The sequence below is a fragment of the Nerophis ophidion genome, linkage group LG06 (assembly GCF_033978795.1).
Source record: "Nerophis ophidion isolate RoL-2023_Sa linkage group LG06, RoL_Noph_v1.0, whole genome shotgun sequence".
In the NCBI taxonomy this organism is placed as follows: domain Eukaryota; kingdom Metazoa; phylum Chordata; class Actinopteri; order Syngnathiformes; family Syngnathidae; genus Nerophis; species Nerophis ophidion.
Genome location: NC_084616.1, coordinates 24,753,646 through 24,766,106, shown reverse-complemented (window position 1 = coordinate 24,766,106; position 12,461 = coordinate 24,753,646). Strand labels below are relative to the sequence as shown.

At 36.5% G+C, this 12,461-nt stretch overlaps 1 protein-coding gene across 2 annotated transcripts in view; it reads left to right on the top strand.

Moving 5' to 3' along the window:
- The first annotated feature begins 10,762 nt into the window (after positions 1 to 10,762).
- The window catches only part of ccdc187 (coiled-coil domain containing 187), a 45,788-nt gene continuing 44,089 nt past the window's right edge, over positions 10,763 to 12,461 (top strand). Inside the window, exons 1-2 of one of the 2 annotated variants that reach the window (XM_061903158.1) lie at positions 10,763 to 11,077; positions 11,321 to 11,382. In XM_061903158.1, the coding sequence (XP_061759142.1) occupies positions 11,331 to 11,382 (52 nt within the window). In that variant the 5' untranslated portion in view covers positions 10,763 to 11,077; positions 11,321 to 11,330. The remainder of the gene's footprint in view (positions 11,078 to 11,320; positions 11,383 to 12,461) is intronic. The other variant, XM_061903159.1, reaches the window with a different exon arrangement.

Genomic DNA, 12,461 nt, shown 5'->3' with positions numbered 1-12,461 from the left:
GATTGAACTTTCACAGTATCATGTTAGACCCGCTCGACATCCATTGCTTTCGGTCCCCTAGAGAGGGGGGGTTGCCCACATCTGAGGTCCTCTCCAAGGTTTCTCATAGTCAGCATTGTCACTGGCGTCCCACTGGATGTGAATTCTCTCTGCCCACTGGGTGTGAGTTTTCCTTGCCCTTTTGTGGGTTCTTCCGAGGATGTTGTAGTCGTAATGATTTGTGCAGTCCTTTGAGACATTTGTGATTTGGGGCTATATAAATAAATAAAAAATAAACATTGATATATATATATATATATATATATATATATATATATATATATAGTGTACCATTTTGAGAATATATATATATATATATATATACACACGCACATATATACATATATACATATATATATATATATATGTATATATATACATATATATATATACACACATATATATATATATATGTGTGTATATATAGTTATATGTATATATATATACATATATATATATATATATATATATGTATATATGTGCGTGTGTATATATATATATTCCTAAAATTGTACGATATACATATATTTGCATATATATATATACATATATATATATATATATATATGTATATATGTGCGTGTGTATATATATATATATATATATATATATATATGTATATATGTATATATGTGCGTGTGTGTATATATATATATATATATATATATATATTCTCAAAATTGTACACTATACATATATTTGCATATATATATATATATATATAAATGGGTTATAAATAAATGGGTTGTACTTGTATAGCGCTTTTCTACCTTCAAGGTACTCAAAGCGCTTTGACACTACTTCCACATTTACCCATTCACACACACATTCACACACTGATGGAGGGAGCTGCCATGCAAGGCGCCAACCAGCACCCAACAGGAGCAAGGGTGAAGTGTCTTGCTCAGGACACAACGGACGTGACGAGGTTGGTTCTAGGTGGGATTTGAACCAGTGACCCTCGAGTTGCGCACGGCCACTCTCCCACTGGGCCACGCCGTCCCATATATATATATATATATGTGTATATATATATATATATATATATATATATATATATATATATATATATATATATATATATATATATATATATATATATATATATATATATATATATATATATATATATATATATATATATAGTGTATATATATATATGCAAATATATGTATAGGGTGGACATGCACAATTTTGAGAATATATATATATAAAAATAGTTTTTCCACATGTACATATTTATATGTATGCATATATGCATGTATATGTATGCTTTTCTTTCTTTCTTTCTTTTCTTAGTTTATTTCGAACATGACATACATACAACATTATACATCAGTTAATTTCATCATTTCGCAATACACAATACATCATGTCCGAAAAGGAGTAGGAAGAAGCAAAGCTTATTTAATCCTACCCCTTTTCCACTTCAGAGCGCCCACAATATATACATTCATTCACTGACCTTTTTTACAGCAAAATATCAAAATAGCAAAATGACATCTATGAGTGAGTAACACAGCAGTTTTCTAACATGTACTTAATTATTTCAGTCATTATTAACATACTAAGATGAAGAATATCTTATTTTCAATAAGTTTGAAAGTGTTTCTCATAATACTTTTTCTTTGTACTTTGTAAGCACTATTAATTTAAACATCCTCTTAAACTGGCTCATATCAGTACAATGTTTAACTTCTTTACTTAATCCATTCCATAATTTAATTCCACATACTGATATGCTAAAAGTTTTAAATGTTGTACGGGCATACAAATGTTTTAAGTTAGATTTTCCTCTAAGGTTATATTTCTCATCTTTATTCGAGAAGAATTGTTGTACATTCTTTGGTAGCAGGTTATAATTTACTTTGTACATCAATTTAGCTGTTTGCAATTTTATCAAGTCATCGAGCTTTAATATTTTATGTATGTATGTATATGTAAATATACTGTATATATATAAATATACTGTATATATATATTAGGGCTGCAAATCTTTGGGTGTCCCACGATTCGATTCAATATCGATTCTTGGGGTCACGATTCGATTCAAAAACTTTTTTTTTCTTCAATTCAACACAATTCTCGTTTCAAAAACGATTTTTTCCCAATTTAAAATGATTCTCAATTCATTCAATACATAGGATTTCAGCAGGATCTACCTCAGTCTGCTGACATGCAAGCAGAGTAGTAGATTTTTTTAAAAAGCTTTTATAATTGTAAAGGACAATGTTTTATCAACAGATTGAAATAATGTAAATTTGTTTTGACTATTAAACGAACCAAAAATATGACTTATTTTATCTTTGTGAAAATATTGGACACAGTGTGTTGTCAAGCTTATGAGATGCGATGCAAGTGTAAGCCACTGTGACATTTTGTTCTTTTTTTTATTTTTATAAATGTCTAATGGTAACGTCAATGAGGGATATTCAATCACTGCTATGCTGAAATTATAACTAATATTGATACATTTGTTAATAATATTCATTTTTGTTTCACTACTTTTGGTTTGTTCTGTGTTGTGTTTGTGTCTCAATTGCTCTGTTTATTGCAGTTCTGAGTGTTGCTGGGTCAGGTTTGGTTTTGGAATTGTATTGCATTGTTATTGTATTGCTGTGTATTGTTTTGTTAAATTGATTTAAAAAAAAATCTGAATAAAAAATAAAAAATCCCAACAATAAAATAAAATAAAAAACTTTTTTATTTTTGGTTTTTAAATTTTTATTTACTTTTTTTTTTAATCGCACAACGTGAGAATAGCGATTCATATTCAAAACGATTTTTTCCCACACCCCTAACATGTATATATATATTTACATATACATATACAGTGACTTGTCCAGGCTGTACGCCGCCTTCCGCTCGATTGTAGCTGAGATAGGCACCAGCGCCCCCGCGACCCCAAAGGGAATAAGCGGTAGAAAATGGATAGATGGATGGGTATATGCATATATATATTATATATTTATATATATATATATATATATGTATATATATATTATATATATATATATTATATATATATATATATATATATATATATATATATATATATATATATATATATATATATATATATATATTAGGGCTGTCAAACAATTCTAATATTTATCATCACATTTTGTCTATAGTTAAGTCAAAATGTTTCAAGTGTCATCATTAATTAGTGTACTTGAGACAGATGTAAATGTCTAATACCATGAATGGACAATTAATTTGCTTTAATGAAATGTTTATATTTTCCTGTCCAGCCATCCAGGCATATCATATTGTTGATGTAGATGCTCATATCTGCCGCATCGATTTACTTTACAAAAGAGAAGTGTGGCATACTTCTCTTGTTGCCTTATTTGTATATGACTTTACTAAATAGATTTATATTGATGTTTGACGCAGCCAGACCGCAGTAGTAGGGGATTGAAAGAACAAAAAAGGAAGACAGAGGGGGGAATTGCAGGGACAAGAGAGGGATAAGACAGAGAGACAACAACAACAACAGAACAACATTAGTAAATAGCATATGTACAAATATGATACGGAAAGTGAGAGCAAAGAAACAGCTAGTGACGTAAATATGAATAACACAGAAATGACAATGAACATTATTGATGAACATGGTGCTCTAAAACAGTGGTTCTCAAATGGGGGTACGCGTACCCCTGGGGGTACTTGAAGGTATGCCAAGGGGTACGTGAGATTTTTCAAAAATATTCTAAAAATAGTAACAATTCAAAAATCCTTTATAAATGTATTTATAAAGGATTTTTATATGAATGTAAGTTCATAAACTGTGAAAAGAAATGCAATTCTTTGTTGTCAAGAAATTCAGTGTTGACACCTCGAGTTTTTGTGGATATGTTCCATAAATATTAATGTTAAAGATTTCTTTTTTTGTAAAGAAATGTTTAGAATTAAGTTCATGAATCCAGATGGATCTCTATTACAATCCCCAAAGAGGGTATTTTAAGTTGATGATTTCTTCTATGTGTAGAAATCTATATTTATGATTGATTCACTTGTTTATTTTTCAACAAGTTTTTAGTCATTTTCATATCTTTTTTTCCAAATAGTTCAAGAAAGACCACTACAAATGAGCAATATTTTCCACTGTTATACAATTTAATAAATAAGAAACTGATGACATAGTGCTGTATTTTACTTCTTTATCTCTTTTTTTCAACCAAAAATGCTTTGCTCTGATTAGGGGGTACTTGAATTAAAAAAAAATTCACAGGGGGTACATCACTGAAAAAAGTTTGAGAACCACTGCTCTAAAAGACCCTCAGGTGATATGATAGGATTTTGACAGATTATGATAATGAGAGGATATAGGATTATTTAAATTGATATTCTGGTCAGGGCTTCACGGTGGCAGAGGGGCTAGTGCGCCTGCCTCACATTACGAAGGTCCTGCAGTCCTGGGTTCAATCCCAGCCTCGGGATCTTTCTGTGTTGAGTTTGCATGTTCTCCCTGTGAATGCGTGGGTTCCCTCTGGGTACTCCGGCTTCCTCCCACCTCCAAAGACATGCACCTGGGGATCGGTTGTGTCACACCTGGGTGAAGTATTGTCTGGTTTCATGTTGTCTTGTCATTTCCTGTTTTATTTTGAAAGGTTAACTCTCCCTCTTGTTTCAGGTCACTTGCCCTTCCTCCTGTTTCACTTGTCTGATGTCTCTCCTGATTGCCTGATTGTGCCCACCTGTGTCACCCTCCCTCATGTGTATAAATGTCTCGTTCTCCTCTTGTCTTGTGCCAGAGTATCTCGTCTTGCTACGTGTCCACAGCCTTGTCCACAGCCTTGTCCACAGCCTTGTCCACAGCCTTGAATCACGTTCCCTAAGTATTGCCTTACCTTATTTATTGATTTATGTGTTTCCTCTGAGAAAGAGTGATTTTGTTTGCTAAAGTTTTTGGTCTAGAATTTTGTGTGTTTATTTCAGTGCTTTGCCTCCTTTTTTTCCCCTCCTCTTGGAGCGCTTTACTTTGTAGTTATCTCAGCTTCTTATAGCGTACTTTCTGTTTAGAGTTTCTAGTCTCCTCTGCGTGAGTGATTTACTTTTTTTTGCTATTCATATATTGTTGTTCTTTTTGTTATTAGATTCGTGTGTAATTTTGCTATTGCCCTTTTCCTCCCTTTGGAGTGATTTTCTGTTGCGTTTTGCCCATTTGTCTTTTGTTATCATAGATTCTATAGCCGCCTTGCCTTAATCACTCTGTTCACAGAGACTTCAAAGAAAACTGTTAAATAAAGCCTGTGTCAATTGTCCCCCTTCTGCACCTGAGTCCACATTCTCGCCAAGGTTTAACAGGTTGATTGGCAACACTAAATTGGCCCTAGTGTGTGAATGTGACTGTGAATGTTGTCTGTCTATCTGTGTTGGCCCTGCGATAGGATGGCGACTTGTCCAGGGTGTACGGCGCCTTCCGTACACGATTGTAGCTGAGATTGGCACCAGTGACTCCAAAAGGGAATAAGCGGTAGAAAATGGATGGATGGATATTCTGGTAAATCTATATTGAATTTGTTGGTGCTTTTTGTAAAAACAGATCTGATTTCTTTTTTTTTTTAAATAAAAACAAATTATTTAGGGGGGCTCTTAATAGATATGCTCTCGAAATGTTAATTCAATTTTTTTTTTAATTCGAAAACCTCAATTTGTTTGCATGTGCTTTAAAAAGTGGCCTTCAACCAATTCCATGCAATTTTTAATTTGTTTTTAGTGTATTAAACTATAAAGTGTGTGTGTTTAGAGTGAAATGGAGGGGAATTCAGGAGTCTTGTGTATGGTCGCCCCTCTGGGCATGACATTGTTTATGTCATACCAGTTGGTGCAGACTGAATGTTAATTGTTGGATTTTTTTCTAAATATACTGATATATTTGGAATTATAAATTTAAAGCAGCGCTATTGTACATGGGCTATGCTGTCAACTATATAGCTGCATGCAAAATTATCACTTGATTGGGCAATATAATATTCTTGTAAGGATATCTGCATAGATAGATAGTATTTATTGATTCCTTCAGGAGAGTTCCCTCAGGAAAATTTAAATCCCAGCAGCAGTGTACAGAATTGAGATGTATTTATTTATTAAAGTATGTAAGTACATTTTATTTATGAAGCGCTATTCACAGATAAAATCACAAAGTGCTGTACAAAACATAGGTAAAGTAAAACAATTAAATTTAAAACAACAGGGGCAACATCATAAAAAATATACAAAGTGGATTAAAAATCATAGTTAAAAGGTGCATTAACTAAAAAGTGTTACTAAAAAAGAGAAGTTTTCAAATGTTTCGTAAAAGTTTCAACACATTCAAGATCACAGAGAGACTGGTGCAAATTGTTCCAGAATCAGAGCTATAGCCTGGAATGCCAGGTCTCCACGGGTTTTAAAACAAGTTTTCTGGATCTTTAGAAGACTCTGGCCTGAAGACCGGAGGCTGAACCCTGATGAGTAGGGGCATGGCAAGTAAGTGATGTACTGAGGGGCCCCACCATGCAACACACCGAATGTCAGGACTCAGGACTAACATTTTTAACTCAATGCAGAATTTGACTAGAAGCCGATGAAGACTGGATAAAACGGGAGTGATATGGGCTGTTCTGGGTGCACCGGTTAAAAAGTGTGGTAGCCGTATTTTGTACAGTCTGAAGTCTCTTTAGCGTTGACTTGTTCAAAAGGGTGAAGTGAGAATTGCAATAATCAATGCGAGGCAAAATGAACGCGTGAATGATCATTCTGAGATCCAACTTTGACAACAAAATTCTGACTTTAGAAATATTTCTGAGATTAAAACGTAAATAAGGGAGGTTTAAATGGAAATTACATAGAAAACATAATAAGAATACAAATAAAAAAGTAACAATAACAACAAAAATACAACAGTAAAAACAAGAATATAACAAGAGACCATTTTATGAAAAAAAAAAATAATAATAGAAAAAAATAGTAAATCGGTAATACTGTCGATTATATGAAAGATGTAATGTGTATATTACACCTTTAAAATGTATTGCACTGTTATTTCTGTTTATTGCACTGTTTGTTATTGCAGTTTATTTCAGTATAGTTATTGTTTTGTAGGATGACAGGGAATTGTGATGACCTTCTCCACCTGTGTCAAATCAGTTGCTTCTCCAAATGGCTTCAAGATATCCACTAAATCTTTCAACAGATTCCACTCCTGTGCTGTGAATGACAACTCCCTGTGCCCAACCTTTTCTAGAACAGTGAAGTGAAATATAGCGCTTTTCTCGAGTGACTCAAAGCGCTTTACATAGTGAAACCCAATATCTAAGTTACATTTAAACCAGTGTGGGTGACACCGGGAGCAGGTGGGTAAAGTCTCTTGCCCAAGGACACAACGGCAGTGACTAGGATGGCGGAAGCGGGAATCGAACCTGCAACCCTCAAGTTGCTGGCACGGCCACTCTACCAACTGAGCTATGCCAAACAGCACAGAGCCTTACATGATTGCACTGGAGAACAGCCTTCACCTTCCTCAGTGATGAGTTCCATCTTGTGTTGACTGCCGCAGGCATGCATTTCTGTTCCCCAAATTCAGCATCAAACACTTCTTTGAATGTTGTGCTTGTGTGCAGCAGTGAGCTGAGTTTAGATAACTTCGAAAGAGAAGGAGATACCACTTTTGTTTCTTTCAAATCATCTCCCACCACCAGCTGAAGGGTGTGCGCAAAACATTGCAAGTGCTTTTTCTTTGCCATATAGCAACATCTACCGTTTGCTGATCTTCCACGGTTAAATCACACCAAAGCTCAGGGTCATCAAGATGATCTCCATCATCATCATCCTCTTGTTCACTGGGGAAGCACACAGTGAATGCTTTTCGCATGTTAGCAGCGTTGTCACTCATAATGTAGTCCAGTTTAGCTATAATGTTGTATTCATCACATATTGCCTCAAATTGGTCACAGATTCGTTCAGCTGTATGTGAGCCTTTGAAGCGCTCACAAGCCAAGAGATTGGACTTTGGCTGTATCCTCTCTGCCTCTTTGTCCATCCAGTGCACAGTGACACCGAGGAATCACCTCATCTTTCGGTCAGACCAAATGTCCACAGTCACTGAAACATGGTCAGTGTGGCTCAATTGAGTTTTTAATTTTGATCGTCTTTCTTCAGCGAGGTTCTCTGTTTTTGATGTCAGTGTTCTGCGACACACTGGGCTGTACTTGTGGCAAGTACTGTCAGAAAGTGGCAAAAACTCTTGTTTTCCACAATAGACAGGGGCAAGTTGCAATCAATAATGAAGTCAGACAGTATTGCATTGGTGATAGCTTTCTACTGTGGATGAGTCATGCTGTAATGCCCGACACGATTGTTCAGGAACTGCGAGATTAAAGGCTGCTGTGGTTCATTTGTGATGCTTTTGTTCATCAGGTATTCTTGAAATCTGTAAGCATATTAAACATGTGACAGAAAATCCCTTAAAGCCACAGATAAAAAATACTGAAACTACTCTTCATTACTCATATTATTAATATCAATCTTAACAGTGTATGTGTGTGTGTGGTAAACATTAGGTTACAGTTGCTGCATTAGTCATGTATTTTAAAACTTATTTCGAGTTGAAGGGATAGTTCGGGGTTTGTGAAGTGGGGTTGTATGAGGGACCCACTCACAACAGAGAGAAGCAGACAGGCTACCAGCACATGACTTAGGCTTTACATTGCTGTGGACGGGGTCTGCAGCTATTGATTGATTGAAACTTTTATTAGTAGATTGCACAGTACATATTCTGTACAATTGACCTCTAAATGGTAACACCCGAATACGTTTTTCAACTTGTTTAAGTCGGGGTCCACGTTAATCAATTCATGGTACAAATATATACTATCAGCATAATACAGTCATCACAAGAGTTAATCATTGGGGTATATACATTGAATTATTTACATTATGTAAAAAAATGTTTTTGTCATAAAAAAATACAATCATGTGTACTCATGAACTGTATCCCTGCAGACTGTATTGATGTATAATGTAGGAACCAGAAATATTAATAAGAGACATGAACAACCCTTTTGTGCGAATGAGTGTGAATGATTGTGTGAATGGGGGAGGGAGGGTTTTTTTTTGGGTTATTGCACTAATTGTAAGTGTATCTTGTGTTTTTTATGTTGATTTGATTAAAAAACTAAATTTTTATATATATTTTTTTTATTTCTTGTGCGGCCCGGTACCAATCGATCCACAGACCGGTGTCACTGAGGTAAACGACCAGCAGTATGTCGGAAAGCTAGCTAAAACGATACGCATATTCATTATATAGTATACATTTTAACTGACCTTTATTTTACAAATTTTGCCTATTTTTAGGTGGCTAAAATACGCGGTGCTGCTGACCGCCGTCTAATGTTATGTTACTTTGTGTGATATATTGACTAACGTAACCCTGCTTAAAAAAAAACACTGAACGAAAAGTATGAATAAGGTAGTGAACTGCAACAGATTCCCGTGTTTGCAATAACGTTGTAACTTTAGCAGTGAGTTTACAGCCTCACTGATTTAACCACACAACAAATAAAAGTCACGTTACTTAGCCAATAAACGTTAGCTTGCATTCAAATATTACCGTTCTTTGTGCAACTTCAAATGTCGAACGAAGTTGGAAGTTGTTGCCTCTCCATCAGTAATTATCAAACCGCATGTGCTGCATACTGCAAACCGTTTTGTGTTGACCACCTCGTAATTTTTACACCCAAACAAAATTATTTTAGGTATCATTTTTTGTTCACTGGCGTGTGGTTTGGACATTCTTCTTCGTTGGTTTTCCTGCAATTTGGTTGTATGAAGGCTGTGGGATGAAAACAACGTAGATCTAATTTGATTGGCTATTGTACTGACAGCGCACACGCTGACACACGCAACGCTGATAGACAGGTACACAATGAAAAATACAAAGCTGCCGAATAACAAAGTAGCAAGTTATGTCAAGTCATGTCAAGTCAAAAGGCTAAAGTCCAAGTAAAGTCACAAGTTATTGATGTTTAAGTCTACGTCGAGTTGCAAGTCTTTTTACATTGTCAAGTCGAGTCTAAAGTCATCAAATTCATCACTCGAGTCTGACTCGAGACCAAGTCATGTGACTCGAGTCCACACCTCTGCATCCTATACCCAGGGGTGCCGAAAAGGGGGGGGGGGGGGGGGGGGGGGGGTAAAGGAGTCGGATTCTAGGGGCCCATGATGGAGGGGGGCTCAGAGAGGCCCCTAATGATGATGAAATTATGTGTTGGGGGCCCTGTAAAGATTCTTTTCATGGGGCCCAAAATCCCTAGCAGCGCCCCTGCCCCAACCCCCTGCCCCCTAGAGAGGAGTTGTACAGTTGGATTGTCCCATTTCCCGACCTGTAAACACACCAGATAATAATGTAACATTATAAAACACCGGTAGAATCTGGGTGGATTGATAGTTCACACACTGAAAGAGCGGCTAACTATATGTACAGTATGTTATACAGAGTTAATGCTGCTTTGAAATACACTCGGGAAAATACCACTCTACATTCATATTTACACAATATTCATTTAGTAATTTATTTCATATCACTTACACTGTTCATGAATAATATTCGATGAATGCTAAATGAAAAACACTTGTTAAAATGTGTTTATTTGTGTAGAGTGTGAATAAACTTTGTGATGCATGTGATTATTCCGAGCTCCCGGGACACGCGAACGCAGCAATCGTTACCCGCCCACTCTGCTTGGGCAGGAGCAACTCACAGAGCAGGAGCCGCCGTCAGCCAGACAAGACGGTTTCAAGTTACACACTTCTACCGGGCTTTGTTTCTTTTCATCATTAATAATCGCGGTTTGGTCGCTTGATATCCGTACGGGCAGTTTCAGGTTAAGTTAAGGTGGTCGTTCAAACAATAAACCCAGGTTCACTTTGGTAGAAAAGGCAGCAGCAGAAGAAGACAATGTGGCAGACGAAGAAGCAGCAAAGTTGTCGCTTGGCTGTCATGTTTGCTACTTGTTGAACACACTGCCAGGGCAGCCTGTAGAGAAAGGTAGGTTGGAATAAAACCCTAGAACGCATTTAATGTTTTGTAACGCAGGTTTAAATGAAACCCGGAACACCTCGGTCTTAAATGCTCTGTAAAGTCTCATTAGCTGCGCGGTATAGTCACGCTGTACAAAGTGTCACGTAGTAAGACATCGCGTCACCTGTCAGACATGCGTAGTTTGTTAACAAATCACTTTGTTTATCCATGTCGTGGTGCTGGACGCGAACTCCTTTGGATCTGAGGCAGTGATGGCACAATGATGGCAGAGCTGCAGATTGACCAGTCGAGCCTCCCTCGTGTCCAGGAAGGTGAGAACACACAAACTAAACATGCGATTCCAGCTCCTCTCTCCATGAATCATACTTTCAAACTGTTGTACCCTGCAGAGATGACATGAGGTGTGAATAGATGAGTCAACAGTCCTCATTTCAGGATGTTTTCACATCGGTACAAATCAGTTCTAAAGCTGTAAGCAGAAGTTATTGAAGGCCTACTGAAACCCACTACTACCCACCACGCAGTCTGATAGTTTATTTATCAATGGTGAAATATTAACACTGCACCACATGCCAATACGGCCTTTTTAGTTTACTAAATTGCAATTTTAAATTTCCGGGAGTTTCGTCTTGAAAACATTGTGTAATGATGACGTGTACGCAAGACGTCACGGGTTTTTAGAAAGTATGAGCGCTGCGCACACACACAGCTAAAAGTCGTCTGCTTTAACGGCATAATTACACAGTATTTTGGAGATCTGTGTTGCTGAATCTTTTGCAATTTGTTCAATTATTTTGGAAAAGTCAAAGTAGAAAGATGGAGTTGGGAAGCTTAGCCTTTAGCCACACAAACACAGTGATTCCGTGTTTAAAATTCCCGGAGGTGAAACTTTACTATGGATCAGAGCGCGGTCAAGCGAACATGAATCTATCTATTTATCACGACGGAATGTCAACCAGCAGGATTCGGTGAGAAAATTGTGGTTAAAAAGTCGCTTCTTACCGGAAAAAAGCTGACCTTGTGCCGTCCGTAGCTGCCGTCGACTCCCCTGAGACATTGGCGTCAATTCACCTGTGGAGACACCCCTCCGACTATCAGGTAGTGTTAAACTCACTAAAACACTAGCAACACAATAGAAAGATAAGGGATTTCCCAGAATTATCCTAGTAAATGTGTCTAAAAACATCGGAATCCGTCCCAATGCAATCACGTTTTTTTTTTTTCTTTTTACTTTTTTTTTTTTTTCCTAGTCCGTCGCTATCAATATCCTCAAACACGAATCCTTCATCCTCGCTCAAATTAATGTGGAAATTGTCGTTTTCTTGGTCGGAATAGCACTTTTGGTTGGAGGCTCCCAATAAAATCAATGTGAATATGTGAGGAGCCATCA